The sequence below is a fragment of the Aureobasidium melanogenum genome (assembly GCF_000721775.1).
Source record: "Aureobasidium melanogenum CBS 110374 unplaced genomic scaffold scaffold_11, whole genome shotgun sequence".
NCBI classification, from domain to species: Eukaryota; Fungi; Ascomycota; class Dothideomycetes; order Dothideales; family Saccotheciaceae; genus Aureobasidium; species Aureobasidium melanogenum.
In genome coordinates this window covers 393,718-417,004 of record NW_024470063.1, presented here as the reverse complement: position 1 = coordinate 417,004, position 23,287 = coordinate 393,718, and the positions used below count along the sequence as shown (strand labels likewise).

Here is a 23,287-nt window from a genome sequence, read left to right as displayed (position 1 = left end):
GATCGGGCCTGCGAGGGACAGAAGTCGTCCATCATGATGAGTTTTCATTGCAGTGCAAGACGAGAGTGCAGGCTGGCAATGAAACTGTTTGGGGTGCACGTGACCTGAGCCCCGACCAGACAGCTCGCGTCGAAGGATTCACCAGATATTAACTTGGCCGCATACAATATGCGGCATGCCAAACACAACCAATGAGATGCGGACGCGCGATACGACGATACACCAGGCAACCGCTCCAAGGCTTCCTGGGGGCCGTGCTGATAGCTTGTGGGTAACCGCAATGTACAACATCGTGCTGCTTCTATTCGAGTAATGTAGCAGCCTACTCTTCGAGGCTGAGTAAACTGCAAGAACGACTTAAAACACGCTTGAACTCCTTAGATCTTGTATCAACGCCAAATTCTCAATCCACCTTCCTGATTGCTTCTCTCGTGCAAACAATTCGCGGCCGCACCTTCCCAGTTCTCTCTTTAACAAGGTGTATCGACACATCCACTGAGTCAATCGGGGCTGTACTCCGCATTAGTTCTCCGCCTGCTTCGGTTAGAAAATACGCGATAACCTCAATTCTCAACAAGACATTGGATTCTTCGAGATACTGTAAACATACTGATTATCTCGACAAGCACCCTCTTCATCGCACCCAATTCACTCTTTTTGACTTCATCGAGGCCGGGCCAAGATTAAGATGAAAGGACATGGATCTATCGACTCTGACAGCACTCTAAGTGAGGACTTTGAAGCAGGTTCACTGCCTCCCCCTCGCTACGACCAGATCTATCATGCTAGTCACGATCCCGAAACTGTAGAACTTGGTGCAGAAGGTCCTTACCACATTAGAGGTAACCATAAAACGTCTACATGTTCATGAAACAATAGTGCTGATTGTCGATATCCAGATGATGGACGTGTCGACATCGATTTTAATTCGAGTGTCATTCGAGCTTTCTCAAAATGCTTTCCTTCTGCGCCAGACGAAGACTCACAACCAGCGCCTCCTGCCTACGAATCCAAGAGGCCCTTCGATCCTAGCACAGCATCAAGCCTGAAATGGAACATCAAGCTCAATATCGTAATCCAGGTCGTTGGTTCTCGGGGAGACGTACAGCCTTTCATTGCTCTGGGCACCGAGCTTCAGCGATACGGTCATAGAGTACGAATTGCTACTCACGACATGTTTGCTGCCTTCGTCCGACAGGCTGGACTCGAATTTTATCCCATAGGAGGAGACCCGGCATCCTTGATGGCCTACATGGTCAAGAATCCCAGCCTCATGCCTTCAATGAAAACAATCATGTCCGGCGAGATTGGTCGCAAACGTCAAATGGTCGCCGAGATGCTTTCAGGCTGTTGGGACTCGTGTGTCCTGCCTGATCAGTTCAGTGGTCAACCTTTTGTAGCGGATGCCATTATTGCGAACCCTCCAAGCTTTGCCTATATACATTGCGCACAAGCTCTGGGCATTCCTGTCCACCTCATGTTCACGATGCCATGGACAAGCACGCGTTCCTTCCCACATCCTTTGGCAAATTTGACCAACGTCGACGAAAGTCATGCAGCGGCAAACTACATGTCCTATCATGTGGTCGAGCTGATGACCTGGCAAGGGTATGTCTTTCTCGACCTGTACCTCTTCACAAGGCGTCACATGGCTGACCTTGAACCAGATTGGGCGACGTGATTAATGATTGGCGAGAGAGCATCGAGCTTGAGCCTATCAACTTTCTGGACGGCCCAGCATTGGCACAAATGCTTAAAGTCCCCTTCACCTACTGCTTCTCACCAGGCTTAGTGCCCAAACCTGAAGACTGGCCAGAGTATGTTGGTAAGTACAGTGAGATCACTCTATTTAATCGTACTTGACCTTGCTTATAGACATATGTGGGTTCTTCTTCCGAGATGATCCTGCCTGCACTCCGGAACCTGGTCTCGTGGACTTCTTAGCCGCAGGACCTCCACCTGTGTATTTCGGCTTCGGCAGCATAGTTCTTGATGATCCTGCCAAGATGTTGTCTACAATTCTCGGTGCTGTAAAGGCTGCCGGTGTAAGAGCAATCATTTCTAAAGGATGGTCTAATCTCGATGGTGACGCGAGCGAAAATATCTTCTATATTGGTGACTGCCCACACGAATGGTTGTTCCCGCGTGTGGCAGCTGTCGTACACCACGGTGGAGCAGGCACTACCGCCTGTTCCCTAAAAAATTCTCGCCCGACACTGGTCTGCCCATTCTTCGGAGAGTAAGTCAAACACTTTATTTCTTTTGTGACAAAGACTGACACTTGATGTGATTTAGTCAACCTTTCTGGGGCCATATGATTGCTAATTCTGGTGCTGGTCCGGATCCTTTACCACCACGCCATATGACTATTGACTCGCTAGCTGAAGCCATCCGTTTTCTGATGAGGAAAGAGACAGCCTTAGCAGCTGAAGTCATTGCAGAGCGCATGGACCGCGAGCAGGGTGTTCAAGCCGCCGTAAACTCTTTCCACAGGCATCTCCCTCTCGAGACGATGCAATGTGATCTTATTCCAGACCAACCAGCCGTCTGGACTATCAAATCAGGTCGCAGAGAAGTCAAGATATCTAAGCTTGCTGCAGAGATCGCGATATCACAACGCAATAGTCTGCAGAAAGACCTCAAGACGTGGGCTTATCGATGTTCAGATGATTGGATATTTGCTGACTTTGTCATAGGTACAGAACGAAGCCCCTCATAATTGACCCCATCCGGTGGGAGCCCTTAAGTGGTGGGATATCCGCTTCTGTGGGGACTACGGTGGACATCGGTAGATGCCTCACTGGCATGGTTACAGAACCCATCAAAGCATACAGTAAAGAACGACGACGACAAGACCGGATAGACGCCACTGAGCGGCTCGAAGAATCTCAGCAGCTAGCGGAGTCAAGTTCGAGTATTCATACCGTCACATCAACAAAATCACGCGGCAAACAGCCATCTGCGGGAGGTAAAGCAGCACTGGCTGGTGCGAAGAGTCTCGGCTGGTTGGCGCCCAAAGCCATAAAGGGGGCAGCTGTCGACATCCCCCTAGCTCTTGCGGAAGGATTCCGCATTCTACCAAAACTTTACGGCGACGAGATACGTGACCACGGCAGAGTTACAGGAGCTGCAAGTGGCTTTGCTGTGGGTGGTAAAACGTTCGCCTATGGTCTGTATGATGGTATTGCGGGTCTTGGTGTACAACCTTACAAAGAATATAAGAAGTCAGGCGCTGTAGGCATAGTGACCGGATTGGGCAAGGGATTAGCTGGCCTTGTGACCAAACCGGGAGCCGCTGCGGTCGGTGCATGGGCTTATCCAACGGCTGGAATAACAAAAACCATTCGCTCTGCGGTATATAACAAGTCACGGAAGCTGATTGAAGTGCAGCGTGCTGCCGAAGGTCGGTGGTTGGCAGAACAACAGCAGTGGACCGGGAGCCAGAAGATTGCATTGATGGAGAAGTTTAATGAATTGGGATCTAAGAAGTAGTAGATAACGCTCATCCAGGAAATAATCATCTGCGTCTCTTCGCAAAAGCTGTGTCCAATTGATCTTTCACTAATCAGATCTTTCTTCAAAGCCGGGACGCCGATAGGGTGATCGAATGTCCACTGAAACAGAACCCTTACCCCGCTGGGTTCGGCTGTTGTACAGACTCACCCTCGTTCTACAAGTCTGTTGTTCATTCCTTTGTATCACACTGTAGCCATATTGTAAGAGACATAGCTGCTGGCCTTGTTGTTGCATATGGGGTTCAACCCAGTGAGTCGAGGTTCGCAGACCAAATTGATATCTCAAGGATGACACATGAGTAAGCGATGTTGAATATACATGATCTATAGGCTGCTCCTGAGATGGGTTGCCTAGATATCGACTCCTTCTTCAAATCATAGGAATGGCTGCCTCGATCTTGTAGCCATGATTAACCATCTTACCACCGTTCTTGTTGAGCATAGCCCATATCTCGCTTGGGTGGTACCAGGCAAACAACACCATTGTCGCAAACATCAAGCAGGCATCGAAGATGTACAGAAACCACTCGTGTGAGATGAGATAGCCATCATTGCCCTGAGCGTACTCGATCAAACGGAAGACCGATCTGATCAAAATGAGTGCGCTACCGCCGTAAAGAGTGTATAGGTGTTTCTTCCAGGGGTTTGAGCGGATCATGCTGCGGCTGGTGGGTACCCTCTCCATGCGAACGTTGAAAGTAATGCTGACAATGATGAAGAAGCCGAAAAAGATGATCTGGATAACGAGACCTCCAATGGTGATGTGTTCGCCGTTTTCGAGTGCTTGAAGTGTGCCTGAAGCCATGATACCTCCTCCTGCGGCCTGTAGACAGAAACTGATGACATCGCCAATGACGAAGATTTTTGTGAGCCATTTACTGGGAATGATGCTATGTTGTTCGCCGTCGGTCAGCAGGATGATGCGTCCGAGTTCCATGTATATGCTTGCGGCGAACAGAGCAGGAGCGACGAGGATCAAGATGGCTTGAATGGAGTAGGCGGGAATGCTGAAGTTCGGGGCTTCATCGCTCGAGATGGCACGCTGGAAGGGATAAATAAGCTGCTTGAAACATGGCCAAGGACATAGGCCAACTTACTCCTATATAGCCAATGACTTCGAAGAGCCCTCCAATGACGAATGGGACGAAAAAATAAGTCTTTGTTCGGACCATTTGGTAGAAGTGCAAAGCAGTAATCACGATGAACGCGATTATGAAAATTACAGCAGCGGCCATGCTAGGATCATACCGATACAGCCTGAAGTCGCCATATTGAGTTCCAGAGTCTGACATTGCAGTAAAGATGTCTAAGTCGTTGAGGTTGAGTCGTATGCTTACGATGAGGTCGAGTGTATCTAAAAAGACTGGAGGAAAATTCGAATCAAGCGACAAGAACGATAGATTCACAGAAGGCGAAGAAAAAGACAGGTAGCTCTGCTACATGCCTCTCGAAGAGTGTGCCATTATAAGTATCTTCCACAGCCTGCTATCAAGAGACGCAATTTGTTTGGTCCGTTCAACTTAGGGCAAAACTGCGTATCGCGTGAACCTACTTCACCTTCAATGCCCTGTCTTGTACTCAAAGCAGTAACATGTAACGAGATTGGCACGCTGCTAATCAGTTTTGCAGGTTTGCGAGAGAGCTGCCAGAGTTGCCTAAGCCTACAGACGTTGTAGGTGCGTAATGCGTATTGCGTATCTACGTATTTTGCGTCTCGTGTCTTGGCACGAAGCTGAGATTTGTTTTTGTGAGCCTCGCACTGCATATCATCGCGTTGCTGGTGTCAAGTAGTGATGAGTCGGCAACCCTATGTTTGTCCGTTCGTCTTTCGTGTCCGAGTGCCTGTCATGGACATCAAGGAAGTCTCTGTGATCTGATCGGTCCGATATGTCAAAGGCTGAGGTGAGTCCGACATGAGGTATGTTTGTCGCGACAGAGAAACGACGCGCGCTAGGACTACGAACTTGGAGATGTGGAAGAAAGCAGAAGTGATGAAACTTGGCAAGAGCGACTGCCAACACATCTTTGCATTATCGGCAGCTTTTCCACAGATGACCAACACATACACATGAAACTGCGAATTTGAGCGCCAGGTCCCACGTCAGGCATCCACTTACTTAGGCAGCTGTCCGTCGAAGGAAACAGCCTCTCGACCCTTTCACGACTTTCTGACCGCGATTCATCAGCAACTTCAACGACGACACGGTCTCCGTGTTCTCGCTTCCCACAGATAATATTGCTCCGAGCGCTCTCAAACTACGCCATCACGAAGCTCAGTGATCAACATGGCTTGATAATGAGATCTTTGTGACACGATGACAGACGACTCTTCATCTGTGTTTTTTATTCTCTGCTGTGCTTCTCTCTTTTTTCGGCATATATCTACGCTCTACTCAATAATATACAGAGCAGATAGGCAGGTAGGCATTAAGTAATAGTTCACCCGTTATGCACGAGCTACCGGCATAATTGAGCATGATTGATGTGAGCAGCATTGTGCTTACTGAGCGATAGCTACCTATCGCTAGAACATAACATCAAGGTGCCAGCCATCTGCCTTTCGCTCGCACTATTGTTTAATGCCTGCCATAAGGCTCATGGGTCTCCAACATTTTGATTGGCTCAGGCAACTTCCGGGGGCCGAGACAAGCCCTAATGGGGTACCTATTTCCTCTAGCTATGAACCCTTCGTGTTGTATACGCTCACATCAATACTTGAATACAAACGTTTTCAGGCCATCGATGCCGCAGCGCAAGTCGCACACCAAGTCTCGTCGAGGATGCCTCCAATGCAAACAGCGTCACGTCAAGGTCAGCATCCCATGACGAACACACATCATGTGACCATATATTATCATCACCAATGTGTTTCTTTTGCATTTATCAAAACAAAGGTTTTTCTGATTCCATTACTGACTTCTGCTTGATAGTGCGATGAAGCTACGCCTAGCTGCAGTTATTGCATCAAACGCGAGATCACATGCAGCTTCCTTTCTCCTAGCGACGACAACACAACAAGCTTGGACGCCTCTCCTTCTGGTCAACTAGGACATGCGCCCTCTCCTGCTCCCGGATCCACAGACACAAGACTGTTGGAGCTCAGACTAATGCACAACTGGTCAACCAAAGCCTTCAAATCGCTCAGACAACATTCCGACGAGACTTATCTATGGCAAGTCGTCGTTCCAGAATTGGCTCTCTCGCATGAGTATCTCTTGAATGCGTTACTGGCACTATCTGCTCGTCACCTTTCTTTCGAAGATCCAACATGGGATCGGGCTGCTCTGGACTATGAAGACAGAGCTCTTACTGGCTTTCAGCTTGTTCTGGGTTCCTTGGACTCCAGCAACTATGAAGCGATCTTTGCGTGCTCTATACTGATTATGGTGTTTTCGTTAGCGCAATCTCATTGGCAGCATAGTCGACAGTTATCCGATGCTCTGATGGATGTTCTTGAGTTGCGTCAATTTCTTGCTGGTGTTGGCTTGATACATAAAGATTATAGTGATCTGTTACGTCTCTCTAGCTTTGGAACTTTATTCAATCCACATACGCCAGGAAATTTAGAGTCTGGAAATGGTACCGGTGTACCGCTTCCAGAGATGTGTCGGTAAGATTGACCCTGTGTCGGATAGCACAAGACTGCGAGCTGACACTCTGAAGCATAGTGGATAGCGTACTTGAGCTCCTGCGGGTCGAGGCAGCGCAGAGTGTACATGCCGGGTCTCATTCCAGCGCCATATCAGACCTATCACAAGCCATGGGAGCTTACTGTTCAGGCGGTATAATGACCGGCATCATGACATGGCCAGTGACATTCAGAGACCACTATGTGAACCTTATCGAGACGAGAGATCCCATGGCTTTGGCTATACTTGCACACTACGGTGTTATTATCCACCTGCTACAGGATCGGTGGTGGGCGGCAGATGCTGGAAAAAGACTTGTGCATGCGATATTGCCGATTTTACTGGAGTCAAAGAGAGAGTGGGCTGAGTTGGTCCAACGGTCGTGGTCTGCTGTCGCGAGTGAGCAGTCTTCTCAAAACACACCAATTTCGGGACTGTGAGGCGATGCCATTAGAGACTCGTCCGACACTTCGAGAAGAGTGCTGTTGTTAAGTCACTGCTTGCTGCTCCTGACGGTACGGGAGAAGATAAAGTGGGAAGAAGGAGCTTGATTCGTGTTTTGACACTAGAACGTGATGGATGCCACGACAACATCGCGAAGCCAGAATACTCTATCTTCTCCAACTACGACACGAGTAATCGGCCGCAGAGGCAATCGAGATCTTGATACACCATCCGCGCTATCGATCAAAGATTGGGTTGATGATCTTCGCGACGGCCTCGGCTGTTGTAAACAGCACTCCTCCAGCTAGCACAGTACGACCCAATCTCATGACCGTGCCTCTCCAGAAAGCACGAATACCATCATCCTTCCAGATACCCGCAATAGCTTCCAAAGTGGTCGTTGCCTTTGCAGTCTGCGACCTAGTCTTGATGACATCAAAAGGCTGTGTCGCTAACGTGGTAGTAGTACCAGCAACAGCACCATTGGCAAAGTTTGTAACCGTGTTTTGCTCAATGTGGTGGTTTTTCTCATAGTCTTTGAGGATGTTGTAGGTGCCCATGCGGAAACTTGTTGCTGAGGCTTGCTTTAGTGTTGTTCCGGCGAAGCCTCGATAAAGGCCTTTGAAACCGTCTTCAGCTAAGATTGTCTTGATGGCATGCGTGGTTGAAGTGAATTGTCTGGCTCCTCTGGCATCGTCGATCAGAGCTGTCTTGATTCGTTCTGTAGGTGTGACTGCAGTGGCACTCGCAACAACACCCGCAGCCATTCCAGCCAGCATGTTTCTCAATGGCGACAAAGTACCAGTCTCGGGATCCTTGAAGAGATTCTTGACTGTGTCGAAAGACAAGAATCTGACAGCATCTTTGCCAACAGAACCAACCACCAAAGCTCCGCAACCTTTGTATAACGCACGTAATCCTTCTTGGTTGTAGACCTGAAATACCACAGCAAATGGATTCCTCGGGTATGGAACTCCTGCTTTCCGAACGTGCAATTGAGCTCTGGTTTTGGCGAATTCGAAGGGATATGTTACTGAAGCTTCCACACCCCCAGCAATACCGCCGGAGATCACAGAGACTATCGGTTTTGTGTGTTTTTCATGTTTGTCGCCCATTTTTGATGGGATTGATATGATTCTCAAAAGGACACGCGATTTGAACTGCCAGGTGAAAGATGGCCCCGGTATAGGCGACTACGGACTACCGAGGTAATTATGACGTGTAGGTAAACCAATCCCGGAAGTTTTGCAAGCGAGATGGCTGGTTACTGCAAGAATGGAGATGCAACTTCCTCTTTTCTCTTGATCACAAGAAAATTATGCGCGTATGCTTTTCTTTTTGAAGACTCAAGGTGTTGTGCCTCTGGATTTACGATAGACATGAGGACCTCGGTCTGGAAGCAGCTCAACTCTGCAAGCTGACCCTGACTCGCGATTCCGCGTCGCTGCCTGTTTCGCGACAGCCACAGCTGTTGATGCCTGGAGAATCGTCGCACCTAAGGCAATGCTGCCTTCAGCCATATTACATCCAGGCAGCATGGGTCTGAACAAGGTAAGGCACTGTTCTTGTGCACCATGGTGGGATTCTGTATTTAATGCTTGTTGACGACCACTGTCTGTTGTCGTCCACATCTCAATCACACCTGGATTTTTTCAAGCATTCCCTACCCTTATATCTGATCAGTCTCTCATCGTGCAAGAACTCTCAATATGCGCATCTCAACAATCAGACAACGTGGTATACACCAGGCAGTACGAAGACGCAGATCAAAGCAAATCGCTATCCCCACAAGGTCAATTGAGGCTCCTTCGATCACGCCACACTTTTCCGACGATATTGGATCTGGTACCATAGTCGTCGAATGCAAATCCGGACTTGCGCAGATCAAAATCATCAATGGCGAGACTACTGAGACCCTGAGCTATGACTGCTCGTTGAGTGGACAAAAGACTTGTTCCGTGACCATCGTTCCAGAAGATTTCGACCAATCTAAACCACTTTGCTTGGAGGTACTGGGGTACAATGGTCGCATCAAGCGCTGTTCAGATGCCTGGAAGTTGACAATCCGGGATGTCATTCGCATCCCCAAGTCGAAAATCATCCTGGGCAAAGAATCGGCCATTGGTATCGACCTTCGACCTGGACATGAAAACGATGAGGCAGACGCAAAACTCGACGGCCACAAGTGGGCAGTCATGCTCAACGAGAAAGGTGCAGACGGAAAGCTGAGTCGGGCAAAGACAATCGATTTGCGACTTGGCGCCATTCTTGACGGAGCAGTTGTGTACTATGAAGACGGACATTCGACACCATGCGGGCTTCGCTATACACCCAGCGGCTCGAAATTCCATTTTGGCGGCGGAAACTCTCAGAGCTTTCACATGCCCTCGGGCGTTGACATCGTCAAGGTCGAGGTGAATAGATTCGGATGGGGAAATAGGGTCTTGGGTGGTATAACTATGACTTTGTCAAATGGCACCAAGACAGGATCGCTCAACAAACATCGAGCAGCTGGACGTATGTTTGGGAACAACGACATCAAGGTATTGGAGGCTGGAGTGGGAGAGAAGATTGTCGGGTTTTATGGTAGCAGCTCACACTACACGGAGGAATTCGGTATCATTACAGGGCCGAAGGATGTAGAGCTTCCAGCACAAGCATACGATATGCCTGAACTGCGCAACATTCAGAGAAGAGACTGGGCACGCAACAAATAGATCAGTCAGCTATGTCGCAACAAACGAGAAATAACGAGATTATTTTCATATATGATTGTCCAGTGTCACGCTACATCAGGAGAATGGGCACGAGTCGGGTCGAAGGAGCTAGGACGGGCTTTAAAAAGTGGAGCTCTTGGGCATCATGGTTCGGAAGTGTTTCATGGTGGTCTGGGGACGTTGAGATGAGTTGATGATTTGTGTTCTTGATTCTTGACTTTCTAGTCCCTCTAGAAGGGTGTTTGTATATACAGGATGCAGGATACATAGAGAGAGACTTTGAGCAAGAGCAAGCACCAGGAGTTTCCTGCATGGACGTTCGACTGCAGGGCAGATCTGGGTGGTTAATTAGGATGATCGACAGGGCATCTTGGAAAAGGACCGAGCGTCGGCAAAGCAGGGATCAGCCTGCACGCACCGAGTCAACATCGACATGACTTTGATGCGATGCACTAGATGCGTCTTCGTCCTTCATCTTCTTTTCCTTCGGTCCTAGCATTCATTGGCGTATTTGGTTCTTCTACCGGCACTTCTTTTCTCGCTCGCTCACTCTCTTACTGTCCTGCAATCTTCACTTGATCCTCATCTCTCGGGCACGCATTCGGACTTCGGCCATTTGTACCACGCAGTTCACGCGACCTCAACACCTTGTACTTTGTGACTCCGAAACCTCTCTATCGACTGCGCTCGCTTCGTTTTCCATCTTCATCCTTTCGCGAACCTCACACAACGACAAGTGCGCACCGACAATGGACGACAAGATCTCAATCACCATCTGTGGCGACGGCGGTTGTGGTAGGTACCTCTCAGTCGCAACTTCCTTGATTCCATCTAATGCAATGCGCCAGGTAAATCATCAATCACATTACGCATCGTCCGCTCCGCCTGGACCCACGACTACGATCCCACAATCGAAGACTCGTACTCGGTGACACGCACCATCGATGGCAAGACTTACTCGCTCTTCCTCACCGATACTGCAGGTCAGGAAGAATATCGCGGCATGTGGTCTGCCGCAAACCTAACCTCTGACGCCTTCCTCCTCGTCTACGACATTACCAATGCCCAATCCCTACAAAACCTCGACTTCTTTGCCGAATTGATCGATATGGAGATGGAAAACAGACAAGAGCTGGGAAAGTGCTGGCCTGCCCTCATGGTCGCTGGAAACAAGTGCGATCTTCAGGGTCAGAGACAAGTCGGTGCTGCCGAAGGTCTGGAGTGGGCAAAGAGCAGAGGCTGTGGTTTCATGGAGACTTCGGCGCGTGAGGTCGTTAACATCGAGGAGACTTTTGCTTGTAAGCTTCGTACCTCCACTTTTGCTCGGAAAGCAGGACTGACATGACACAGCAATTGTCAAGCGCGTAGTCGAGGCCAGAGAACAGTACGCTGCAGGTCAGCGACCAAAATTCCCCTCCCTCGTCAACCCAACACCCGCCTCGCAACGCGTCTCGGCAGCAACAGAAACACATCAATCCGCCCCTGCACCCAACATCACCAGCGAATCCGAAAAGTTGCGTTTCTCAGAGTCCGAATCTGCAGCTACGTCGCCGCAAAAGAAGAAGAAGAAGGGCGGTTTCTTCTCTAGTCTGAAGTGCTGGTAGATCCACACAAACTCACAAAGCGGACAAACCTATTTTAATAAACACTTGTCGACTTCCTTATCGGTGAATCCAGGCGAACTGAGGTGCATAAGAGGTGGTTGTGTTTTTCAACGGCGAGCGATACCCAACTTGTTTGCATTTTGATTCTTTTTTTTTTCTTTCGCTTCTCTTTGCCTTTTTCTTATACGCTTCTTACTGCCAATAGCTTTATTCCTCAATATGCACCCTTTTTACTAGGGACAAATGCCATCAAAGCTCTTTTTACTACCAAGGTTCTCCGTCCACTAAAGAAGGAACGAAGACATTAATCTTTACGTCGCCATCTTTGATAGAGAGAAGAATAAACTCGAGGGTGCCGACTATGTACAGCAACATGCACTACACGATACAGTCAAACCCCTTTAGTCGCTCGTAAATAGACTCGAGTGAACCCTGTCACGCTGTTGAAAATCGAGTCATATAGCTCTGGACTGCTACGCATTATCATCTGTCAATACCTTCTGTGCTCCATGGCACTTTACTCATTGGCTTCAAAATAGCAGATCAAAGTCTTTACTCTCAGATGTCTGTCACTTGACTGTTCGGAACTCAGTAAAACACTTCAACAGTCTCAGCTAAGCCACTTCATGCAACCTGATTCTCGTAAGCAAGACTTTTCGTATGGGCTATCAGTCTTTTGATTTGGCACTTCTGTCTGTCTCAGATCACCCATCATTAGCCATTGCAGCCACCAAAGTACACGTACCCCCGGCATACTTGTACACATGCCCAAATGCTAAGACATATATTGGGTTCAAAAAAGCATATTCACCATGACTACCGCAACATAAAAACGGTGCATCTTTCCAGAGAAACAACAACAAGAAGAAACAGCACCAACGGGCATTAAACAAAACCCAGAAAAGTCACAGCCAGCCAGCCAGCCAACGGGGAAGATGGCACTAGAAGGAAGGCAAAGCAAGCGGCATGTCCGGAAAACTCAAAAAGCGGAAGTGCTGCTGCAATGCAGTTAAAAGAGGCGGGGTGCATACATGGTGTCAAGTCTATGCAGAAGATCAGCAGTAGCCGGGGAAATGGAGAAAAGATACGAGATGAATAGGGTCTAGAAGCAAATTGATACTTTTTTCTGACCTTCCAGATCTGGGGTCGGAAAGTTGTTCGTGTGGGTGATGTCGGGAAGGCGATCCCGAGATATGGTTTTCATGTTAGAAAAGTCAGATCATTAGGGTCAAAAGTGCCTCAACTTTAACAAGTAATGATAAGAGGCAAGCACAGAGGAGATAGAGATGTTTGTAAAAGTGAAGGAGGTTGTTTGACATTAAAAGTATCAAAGCATGGACTGTAACCAACTAGAACCAGACCGCTTGAGCAAGTAAGAAAAAGGAAAGTGTAGCCCGTTTATATACACCATGAACAGTTTTTTGGTATCAAAAGCAGCAAAAAGAGAGATAAAGCATCATCAACATTCATCTAAGCAGCAGACTTCTCAGCCATGTTGGTCTGGGAGTAGTCTGTCGAGTCCTTGGTCTCAACAGCACCATGGGTGTGCTCGTCGTACTCGGGGGTTCCGGGAACCTCGCCAGCAAGCTGCTCGAGGGTCTTGCGCTTGGTCTCGGGGATGAGGAGCGAGGTGAAGACACCGCACAACATGAAGAGAGCGAAGATCTCGAGGACGTGGTTGAGCCAAGGAGAGGGCTGGGTCTTGGTGGCACCACGAACACGGAGAGGACCAATGACGACCTGGGCAATGATGGCACCGATCTTACCAGAGGCGGCAGAGAGACCGTGGGAGGTGGAACGGTAACGGGTAGGGAAACACTCTCCGGGAACGATGAAGGTGGTGGCGTTGGGGCCGAAGTTGAAGAAGAACTGGCAGAGAACGTAGAGAGCAAGCTTGCCTCCCGTGCCGATAGCGTGGTAACCGAAACCGAAGATGCAGAAGAAGATGGTAAGGAGGGTGAAGCCCATCAACTGAATAGGCTTGCGACCGATGGTGTCAACAAGTGCAACAGTGACCCAGTAACCAGGAATGGCACCAGCACAGACGATGATCAAGTTGCCGACAGCGTTGTTGTAGTAGACCTCGTACATGTTCTTGCCACCAGTGTAGCCGATAGCAGTGAGGATGACACTGTTGTTGAGCGAGACACCGTAGAAAGCGACATCGAGGAAGAACCATGAGCCAGCAGTACCAAGAAGAATCTTGCCATTCTTCCATTGGCTGTAGTGACGCCAGAAGTCAGCCCACGAAGCCTTGGGGACCTCAAGCTGACCAGCAGTGGCGGCCTGGGTGGTAGCGCGCGTGATTTCATCAGGGTTACCGTGGTGCTTGCCGTTGAGGTAAGCCTTGGAGTCAGTGTCAGCCTTGACAATGTCACGAGCGACATCGAAGGTGTAGCGAGGAGTCTCAGGGATGGTCAGACGGTAGTAGAGAGCAATGCATCCAGGGACGGCACCGAAACCGATGATGACACGCCACATCTTGTCAACGGCAAGCTGGCAGACACCGTCGCAAGCAGCAGGGTTCTTGGCAGTCATGAGCGACTCCTTGAAACCGGCAGTGACGATGAGAGCGATGATACCAGCGGCGAACTGACCGATACCCTGCATGGCGAAGACGGAGCCCATCATGGCACCGCGCCACTTGGTGGTAGCGAACTCAGAGGTGATAATAGATGAGAGAGGGTAGTCACCACCAATACCGATACCCATGAGAACACGCCAGAAGATGATAAGACCAACGACGGAGATAGCGGGAGAGTGAGAAGAGAGAGCCTGAGCGATGGTTGCGAAGATGATGATCATGAGTTCGAGACCGTACATCTTCTTACGACCGACAACATCGGCGAGGTAACCGAAACCGACCTGACCAAGAACAGTGCCACCAGAGGTAGCAACCTTGATGGCAGTGTCGGAAGACTGAGGGATCTTGCCAGGGTTCTTCTTGGCGTCTTGCCAGTAAACGACACCAAGCATGTTGGTGACGAGACCAATGGCGAAGATATCGTAGGCATCGGTGAAGAAACCAATGCCGGCAACGACGATGGCGCGAACGTGGTACCAACCGAAGGGAGCCTTGTCAATCTCGGCAAGAGCGAGTCTGCGACGCTCGTTAGGGTCCTCGATGTGAGCGAAGTCATTGTTGAAGTTGTGGAAGGCGGCGTTTCCACCAGCGGTTCTGTTGTTGGCGGCCATTGCTAGAGTAAGGTGCTACCTAGGATGGTAGAAGCAATGAGTGTAGGGGAAGGAGTGGTCAGAAAGATCTGACTGTGGACGATCTGTCTTCAGAAGTGAATGGCTGATGATGGACGAGACAGAACACAACAGGGGTGAGCAGCTGCCTTCTTTTATCTACAGCATCTTTACTCGAGAATTTTGACTTGGCTGTCAGACGACTGTTTGCTTGTTCCTCAACTGGTTGCAGGCCCAGACTGTGGCGCTTCGTGTCGGAATCCAATCAGCGAACTGCATTGTATCACGCACGAGAGGGCCAAGGCCGTAAGTTTGAATCTTGGGGTGCTTGAGAACGTCTTGCACGGTCTTGACGGTTCTTGCTCCCCAAAGCCTAATCTTAGACTTTTTAGCACAACGGCCGATTTGAGCAACATGTCGAGTGAGCCATCTCCCGCGTGGGGCCTTGCGAACCACAATTCGCAACTCGTGGTCGACCAGATTTGTGATACTCGTGCAAAGAAAAACCTTAGCATACTACTATTGCGTTCTCGCCTCAATGATAATCTTTTTGTCGCGTGAACATGGTTTGGACGATCAAAAAGCTCCGTGCTCACGCTCGCATCATTTCGCAAGACTGGACCTGCATGATGGATCTTGAACAATCCCAAGCTGATGGTACATGCAGTGTCAGGTCTGCTCGATCCGGGCCAATGCTGGGTAGTCGTCCCACTCACACGTGGAACGGCAAGACCGAAGAGAAAATTGCAGGCGATTGCGGGCTTGTGCGACGTGACCCTAGCAGCAGGAGTGCGCTCCTTGCCGCCGAATAGTGAGCCCGAGGGACGTTAATTGCAGATAGCCGAGCGAGACTCGAAGTCGAGGCGTCTCAAAGAGCCCAAAGGTGTGAAGTGCCAACGGACCAATGAAGAACGTCTGGGGAAACACGTTGATGTTCGTGCCTTCCCCAAGTGGCCAGACACGCTCTCCTCCACGTTTGCTTGGCATAAGCCACTTCGTCCTAACCTTCCTCTCACCCTCAGGGTTCAGTGACATCCGACAGAGGAAGTTTTCCCTTTCGGTGTGAGCATCTCGTTTCTTGCATCAAGCTACGCTGCTGAATCGACCTTCCAAGACTTTGAAGTGGATATTCTTTGTCACCCGCACAATACATGCTGCGCTATAACCACCGGCCATATTCAACCAGAATCCTTCAGACTAACAGGCTCTCTTTTGGACCACTATAATCGTCTTGGAACTTGGAAGCGAAATGTACCCTCCTACTTTCCGTCGGAAATGGCTCCCAAACATTCAGCCTGGCGGCTTCTATTCGCTCAACGGACTTCTGTTCTTCGGTCCTGTTTAAACGGCCGCGGCTATCTCGTGAATCGCTACAGTGATGATGGCCTCCGGAACAACACGTGCAGCATTGCAATTTCCGAATATCATCAAATCTCATTAGACCTCGAAGTTATCACGTTAGGATGCCATTCTTCGCAAGGCATGTGTTGGCTCTTCTTGGATTGAATGGCTGACCCAAACTTGGTCTGCCAATAGCAAATAGGTCTGGACAACAAAACCAACAAGAAGCTTGAACTCGAGTCAGGTGGTGGATACATACGTGCCGCTGATGCACGCAAGTTATGCTCCGAGGCAAAATCAGAACAGGGTGCAGTGAATCAGTGATGGTGTGGATCTGGTTGACCGATTCTAGAAGCAGGCGAGCGCCGGTTTGTCGCTCTTCGCCCTTTCCGTCCTCATTTTACGAATCTGGGCATGTAAATCGTGAGGTCAACGACATTCTGCTTTTTGCTCGGCTCAGATCATCTGTCATTCATGACCATCTCGACCATCTGATTTGCATCGTACAGCTACGACATCAAGGCATGTCGTCAATCATTGAGCAAGCCAAGAGGGTGGCTGCAAGTCAAGCACGAATATCCAGCTCCTCGCGGCTATTCAATGCTTTTTTGGTAAACGCCTCAAATCTATCCAAGCCCTTGGCCGTTGACGGATGTAGTGGCAGGCAATCACACCGCTCACGGCAGATCAAGCCTCTGGGACATGCGAAGGTCACCTCAGTCCATCCTCGGGGCTATTTTGTGATCTTGGCTGCTTCTTGTTTCCTCTTCTTTCTTCCTACGTCCTTGTTGTTGTCTTTGGGCATGACTAACCCCCACATGTAGAGAATCGATTCGGATACGTGCTTTACAGTTCAAGCTTACCTTATCAAACAAAACCCAAGCCGGCGAATGCCCTTTACGTAGCTCATGAGTGGTAATGAAGGGCTTCAATTCGCTTGTGCTGCATCAATTCGCCATATCCCTTACTCTCTTGGAGAACAACTCATGAGACTCTCGATACAACAAACGTCCAATCAAGTTCCAACGATCGCGAGCACCACTTCAATCCTGGACAAGAAATCGGAGTTCTGAAATTGCCACCACCGTCAAGAGACAGCGCAAAGAGACGGCACGATGGGTTCGGATACTAAGACATATCATCAAGGCAGGAAAAGGAGAACGACGCTCATTGCTCTCACTAACATCCAGTCTAAGAAGTCCGCTAGGAGTCTCGGTGTCTCCCTTGGTCAGTCCAGCATCCTCCTCCTCGATCCACTCGCAAGCAACGTCACCACAACCAGTGGCGGTGTGATCGGCGTAAAGGAACTACAAAAATTATTCTGCCAGCTGGACAGGCTGGACAACAAAGAAAGCAAAGACACACAACACGTGCCGCCTGAGTGACAGTAACACTCGCTTTTGTCGCGCTTCCCGAATATGATAGGTCCCGTCATGCCGAGGATAGCGAAAAGGGCAGAGAGAACGATGGCGGAGCCCATATTTTCGGATTGTGTCGTCTTGAGACATTGCTTCAATTGAGTGAAGATGAAATTACAACGACAATGCCAAGCAAGACAGAGGTCGGTACTTTGTGATGGTTGATGACCTGCAACATGTTCATAAGGCTGTCTCAACTCCTGTATCTGCCTCCGCAAGCCTTGGTGTTGCTTCGCCAGGTTATGCTTTGCTCTTAACCTCGATCACTGTTGCATGCCGTCTTATTTCTTTTGTTATTCATCTTCTTCGAACAATCTCAACTCATGTTCTTGGATACTTTGCAGGAGCGGTCGCATCTGGACAACGAGCTGAAGTGCAGATTTGAAAGTCCAACGAATGGTAATTCATCATGACTTGCTAACCTCAACTATAGTCCACACTCCTATCCATTAAGGAAGTCGCTACTGGCTTCCCATATCCTGCCACGATAACTTTACACGCTGTTTGCAAACCCTCCAAGGATTCTCTCCTCGCTCTTCCTTATCCTTGAGTCGAACAACTTCCAAACGATATTTGCCCTGTCAAGCGTGCGATTAGTCGCTGTTGCGGATGCGGTAGCGGAGAAAGCAGAGACGAGACTCACTCCATTGCGCCGACACATAATTCGTGGTCGCCCCTCTGCATTGCGGTTGTAGAACCATCCATCTGCATGCGCATAGACTATACAGCTGTCTGGTCTTGCAACCTCTTTATTGGCGGATGGTGGCTGAGGCAATTCGATGAGAAAGTTGCTACATTCGGTGTAAGTTTTAATCCATTTCAGTGGCCCAAAAGGGTATGTGTACTTACTGCACAGTGTGTTGGGTGGTATCGTAAGCATCATGCATATGTTCCAGTCTATCTGCCCATGCTTTGCTGGTGATGACTTCTGGTTTGCCGCCGAGTAGCAGTGTATCGTAGTCGAGATGGATTTCTGGCGCATACACTTGATCTATCAACATTGACGAATCTTTGTTGTCAAAGGCGTACATCTATAGGATATTGTAAGTATGCCATCACATCTGGGCTTGAATCATACTGTACTCACCATGCGTGTCACTGTGTCCTGGATATTGGACTCATCCAGCAAATACGTCTGTACATCATATGCAGTTGCCATGTTTGCCTACTCACGTCCGGTGGAAAAGCGACTGATAGCAGCAAAGAGGCTCGCGGAACTTGAGTAATCGCTCTTAGCTATATAGATACCACAGATGGAGATAAGATGGAGATAGGCTTCTTAGATGCACGATTAAATCAGCCATGAATTGGAAGACTTGAAGGATTGTACGTGACGAAGATGACTATCTTCGCCAAGTAGACAGTGCGGGGATGTATACGCCATGGAATTGGCGATGGTGGATCGGATGTGAAGTGTTCCTCATCCATCTAAGAACAAGATAGGAGCTTTTCTAAGGTCTCGACTTCAGATGTTTGTCCAAGTAGATGTCTATCCAAATCATATTGATGAGGAATACAGGCAAGCGAGATAATCACATAAAAGTGCACCGTGATGGCGCGAACGGACGTGCCTTAGTATCGATTACTGACTCGCCCAGACTGACTAGACGGGTCTCGCTCAAGGCCAGATAGAAGTACTTGAGAGTTTCGGCAGGAGCAAGGTCAGACGCTCTTCGCTCATCGGACGTGATGTGAGATGCGAGATTCACAGCCCAGTCATACCAAAAGCTCGGCGTCACAACACCATCACACAGCGCAACTAAGGGCCTAACAACCGAAAGACACAGCACAAGAAGAGATCCGTCGAGAACAAAATGAAAATGCAAAACATACAGCAGCAGGGATTCCCACGTGGTCACCCACCGTAGTACTAATCTGCCGTTCAACTGCTTATGTATGGCAGAGCGGACGGGATGCCCAGTTTTCAGCTGACTATGGCCGTATGTGCTTGTTTTGCAATTTTTTTCAATCTATCATTCATGAACCAGCATCACAAAAACAATCATCATTCTATCATCTTCTACTCATCAGCTTTTCTTATGCTAAATCATGGTTTTGATACATGAGACTGAAGATGATATTGCGTTTGCGAAGAACAATGGTCTATGGCGGATTACAGACCAACTCGCTCAAGAAAGTGATTGCGACCGAGCGAGTACTGATGTTCCACGCTCTAGATGATCTGATTAATTTGTATATACATGCTGTTGTATCCTGTCTTAGAAGAAAAAAGAAAAGAGAGCAAATTTCTAAAGGCGGCGACCATTTTCTCGACTTTCTCTGCCAACGCTCCAGTCCGTTTGCACCATGATGCCACTGTTACCCCTTCCAATTGGTGCTGCTGTAGCAGCCAGAGGTGCAATATCATCATGCGGCGTATACGAGCGGTTGAAAGATCCCTCTGAAGAATCATCCGCCACAGTTCTTTTATCATCCCTGGGTGAGAGGGGACCGCCCACATCCATTTCGTATTCGTCAATCTGGACAAACTCGTTTTTGCGATTGCTGATGCTAAGGCGCGAGCGAGAATCCATCTTAGAGGCACCCCAGCTGCGGCTGACAGAGTCGGCTTTGCTCTTGTGGTTGCTGCTGTTTTTGGTGTCTTCGTAGTAGGATGGTTGGGACTTTTGTTTGGGCCAGATCTTTTCGCGGATGTGGTGTCCGAGGGAGCGGATGGCGGGTGCGCAGGCGACCATGATGCCAACGTCACTTTCGACTGCAGACCAGATTCCAACGGGCAGGTAGTCCATAGTTGGGTTTTCGGTGTGTGCAAACTGAATGAGGTATTTCAAGCGGAGGATACTGATGATAGTGACGCTGAAGGTGTACGTTAGCATCTAGTCGAGCTTTTTTTACGGAGCAGAACTTACAAGCCACCACCGAGGAACATGGCTATCACACCTAGCTTGCGCTGCCAGCTCATGTTGAGCATCGTCAATTGCTTCAAAGGTAGGACGATGACGATTAGATCGAGAAGGATGTTTATAGAGGCAGCCGCCCAACCATCAGCGTTCAAGTCCAGACATTTCCCATGGTGCTCGCCATCCCATTTCAGCCAGGCCAAGTTAACGGGTCTACATTGGAAGGCAGTGACCAAGACGAAGACGATGATGTACGTGGTGCAAACTCCAATCATGCCATAGATAGCGCGACGAAGCTTCCAGTCAGGGAAAATTCGGAGGTAGAAGAGTAACATTGATATCTTCGTGATTCCAACGGCTGTAAGATAGAGCAGTTCGGCGAAGTAAAAGATCTGGTCGTGAACGTGTGAGTTGTGCCTAGATATGGTTGACTATCTGGGAACGTACCTTGAGAATCTTTGTAATGTGATCGAAGGACACGAACCACATGTCCTTGCCCATACCAATCTGGTTCACTTGGGATAATCAGTAAGACTCAGGCAAGAGCAAGAGCGAGACTTACAGGCATATGCGCAGAATGTCAGTGGAACAGTAAAGAGCTTTGATCTGTCAGTATTGGTTCACAAGGATATTCGAAAGCGGAGTATTACCATAGCTAGAGTAAGAGCCCAATCATCAAGGCCCCATTGCGAACCCCAACCGGGCAGCCGAGAAATCACTCGTAAGAAGTAGGTCAGAATAGCCACACTTCCCACGACCAGGGTCGTATAAGTTCCAACTGCCTCCTTGTTACGTCGTGGAACACCTAGCAATGTTTGAAGGAATGCCTTGGCAGCTACAATCATCAGTACCCTGTTTGATTGCAATTAGGTCCGTAGAGCTTACTGAGTGATTGTTTGATGGTGCAGCTGGCCTTGACGCATACAGTCAATTCATCTTGAAGTGGTTTGTTGGCTTTGATACAGGCAAGATCCGTAAGCTCGCATGGTGAGTCTGGCCCATTAAGGGTCGTTATTGTGCATGTAAGCTATAGACAGTAAGTCTCTGGGATCAATACTTCAAGGCGTTTGACGTACTGCGCAGGTAGGCAGCTCCTGGGCTGCAAGTTGCAAGATGTCTGCAGCACTCGCATTCTGCAGTTGTTGCGATGTGAGGGCTTGAGATGAGCAAGCAAAGGCGAATAACAATAATACCACCAAAGACTTCATGTTTGGAGCTGGACAAGTCAACGCCAGATCCGGAAGCTGTCCAGATTAATTGAGGCTCTTATCCCGAGGAGGTGTCGTTGGAAAGAGAGGGTCGACAAGCAACGGGTCGAGGTCCGGTAAATGGGGACCATGTTATGCTAATAAGGCCATGTCAGACAGCAACAAGGTTCGAAGACTTTGAAACTGAACCACTGAATTATCATAATCTGCAGACCAAGAGTCATGGAAACATCCCAATTCTGTCTTGTCACCTTAGTTGTGTGCGGTTCTAGGGTTGACTCCACAGGTCAGAGCTGTTTTAGCCTTGAGCCATGAGGACTAGCGTTTGGAGTATCGCTGGGGACTGGGAGACCCAGCAAATTGTTTTCAGCGGGTGTGATCCGTGAGCGAAGATCTTTCGACACATCTCAGCCTTGATGTGTAAAGAGAGGTCCGAGTGTATGGAGAAGAGGAAGCCTGTGCACGCCTGACTTGGCGACGGCAATTGTAGCCTGAGCGTTGCTGAGACTGACTGTTCAGAGTTTAAAATCGGAGAGTCAGGCTGCATTGACATGTTGAAGCGGGTCTTGGTTGCTAATCATGATATGGTCAAGTTGATACCTCGAGGTACGCAGGTTTACCTGCACTAGCAATGAGTCGATAACACGTGAGCAGCAGCAGAAATAGAGATGATCAAGACACGGCAGATATCGCGATACCGAAAAGGAATGTGCTCAGATCAGAAAGCATTGATCAGAGGAGCGAGACAATGGCGACCATAGGCAATGCTTGTTCTCGACGATCTGTTACAATGGTATGTTAGTGTACCGTCATCGAGGTTCATACTTGGACAACTTTGAAAGGTGCCGGAAGCAAAATTAAGAGCAGACACCAAGGTACGTTGAATCTACAGCAAAGATGTACATGTCAAGGCTGTCGTTTGAAACTGTGTCGTGCGAAAGGTTGACAGGGAACTTTGTTCTGGTGGCCAGGGACCGCGTCTAGTTTCCAGAGAGAGTTGTGGTGCGGGAAGAACCTTGGGTCTGTAAAACGTGATTGCCTATTTCGTGCATGCGCACGAATAACCCCCTTCACAGTCTGTATCAACAATTTGCTGGTCCGCACTGGACCGGCCCTTTTCCCTACCGAAGTACGCCCACTGCCATTGGGAAGTAGAACCAGACATTCTGGACTCTGCACCAGCCTATTCGGACGTCGTAACACGAGTCAAGGATCAGATGCCGGATATTGACGGCATCGCTCACGACATTGGCGCTTGGGCGAATCAGAAACAGCGGAAGGGCCATTTTGCTTAACAATATGAACGAAGCACAATACGAACGGACTCTGATGGCATTTTACCAATGTACAAAAACCTG

At 48.9% G+C, this 23,287-nt stretch overlaps 11 protein-coding genes across 11 annotated transcripts; 4 read left to right on the top strand and 7 right to left on the bottom strand.

Moving 5' to 3' along the window:
• Positions 1-688: 688 nt before the first annotated feature.
• On the top strand, positions 689-3,492 carry M437DRAFT_49270 (sterol glucosyltransferase; the record flags this gene model as incomplete). The annotated part of the gene is made up of 6 exons (XM_041021808.1): positions 689-842; positions 900-1,608; positions 1,668-1,825; positions 1,876-2,239; positions 2,296-2,646; positions 2,697-3,492. The coding sequence occupies 6 exons, from the start codon at positions 689-691 to the stop codon at positions 3,490-3,492; spliced, it is 2,532 nt and encodes an 843-aa protein (XP_040879521.1).
• A 374-nt stretch (positions 3,493-3,866) lies between these two features.
• On the bottom strand, positions 3,867-4,807 carry M437DRAFT_84832 (RTA1 like protein; the record flags this gene model as incomplete). The annotated part of the gene is made up of 3 exons (XM_041028175.1): positions 3,867-3,880; positions 3,939-4,557; positions 4,613-4,807. 3 exons carry the CDS (start codon positions 4,805-4,807, stop codon positions 3,867-3,869), a joined length of 828 nt encoding a protein of 275 aa, XP_040879520.1.
• Positions 4,808-6,257: 1,450 nt separating this feature from the next.
• M437DRAFT_49587 (uncharacterized protein) lies at positions 6,258-7,584 on the top strand (the record flags this gene model as incomplete). The annotated part of the gene is made up of 3 exons (XM_041021855.1): positions 6,258-6,326; positions 6,446-7,125; positions 7,179-7,584. 3 exons carry the CDS (start codon positions 6,258-6,260, stop codon positions 7,582-7,584), a joined length of 1,155 nt encoding a protein of 384 aa, XP_040879519.1.
• A 240-nt stretch (positions 7,585-7,824) lies between these two features.
• M437DRAFT_75632 (mitochondrial carrier) lies at positions 7,825-8,703 on the bottom strand (the record flags this gene model as incomplete). Its single annotated transcript, XM_041026459.1, has 1 exon — positions 7,825-8,703. One exon carries the CDS (start codon positions 8,701-8,703, stop codon positions 7,825-7,827), a length of 879 nt encoding a protein of 292 aa, XP_040879518.1.
• Positions 8,704-9,297: 594 nt separating this feature from the next.
• M437DRAFT_84830 (uncharacterized protein) lies at positions 9,298-10,305 on the top strand (the record flags this gene model as incomplete). Its single annotated transcript, XM_041028174.1, has 1 exon — positions 9,298-10,305. One exon carries the CDS (start codon positions 9,298-9,300, stop codon positions 10,303-10,305), a length of 1,008 nt encoding a protein of 335 aa, XP_040879517.1.
• A 749-nt stretch (positions 10,306-11,054) lies between these two features.
• On the top strand, positions 11,055-11,909 carry M437DRAFT_66356 (ras small GTPase; the record flags this gene model as incomplete). The annotated part of the gene is made up of 3 exons (XM_041024730.1): positions 11,055-11,100; positions 11,154-11,603; positions 11,656-11,909. The coding sequence occupies 3 exons, from the start codon at positions 11,055-11,057 to the stop codon at positions 11,907-11,909; spliced, it is 750 nt and encodes a 249-aa protein (XP_040879516.1).
• Positions 11,910-13,379: 1,470 nt separating this feature from the next.
• On the bottom strand, positions 13,380-15,104 carry M437DRAFT_49315 (putative inorganic phosphate transporter PHO84; the record flags this gene model as incomplete). Its single annotated transcript, XM_041021818.1, has 1 exon — positions 13,380-15,104. One exon carries the CDS (start codon positions 15,102-15,104, stop codon positions 13,380-13,382), a length of 1,725 nt encoding a protein of 574 aa, XP_040879515.1.
• Positions 15,105-17,485: 2,381 nt separating this feature from the next.
• M437DRAFT_49245 (uncharacterized protein) lies at positions 17,486-17,740 on the bottom strand (the record flags this gene model as incomplete). The annotated part of the gene is made up of 1 exon (XM_041021804.1): positions 17,486-17,740. A coding segment is annotated over one exon (255 nt), but the record flags the coding sequence as incomplete, so codon positions are not given.
• Positions 17,741-18,321: 581 nt separating this feature from the next.
• M437DRAFT_49210 (uncharacterized protein) lies at positions 18,322-19,019 on the bottom strand (the record flags this gene model as incomplete). Its single annotated transcript, XM_041021801.1, has 4 exons — positions 18,322-18,438; positions 18,504-18,651; positions 18,710-18,891; positions 18,948-19,019. The coding sequence occupies 4 exons, from the start codon at positions 19,017-19,019 to the stop codon at positions 18,322-18,324; spliced, it is 519 nt and encodes a 172-aa protein (XP_040879513.1).
• A 373-nt stretch (positions 19,020-19,392) lies between these two features.
• On the bottom strand, positions 19,393-19,815 carry M437DRAFT_49336 (uncharacterized protein; the record flags this gene model as incomplete). The annotated part of the gene is made up of 1 exon (XM_041021819.1): positions 19,393-19,815. A coding segment is annotated over one exon (423 nt), but the record flags the coding sequence as incomplete, so codon positions are not given.
• A 294-nt stretch (positions 19,816-20,109) lies between these two features.
• M437DRAFT_49640 (uncharacterized protein) lies at positions 20,110-21,237 on the bottom strand (the record flags this gene model as incomplete). Its single annotated transcript, XM_041021865.1, has 3 exons — positions 20,110-20,662; positions 20,731-21,113; positions 21,169-21,237. Coding segments are annotated over 3 exons (1,005 nt in total), but the record flags the coding sequence as incomplete, so codon positions are not given.
• Between the last annotated feature and the right edge of the window lie 2,050 nt (positions 21,238-23,287).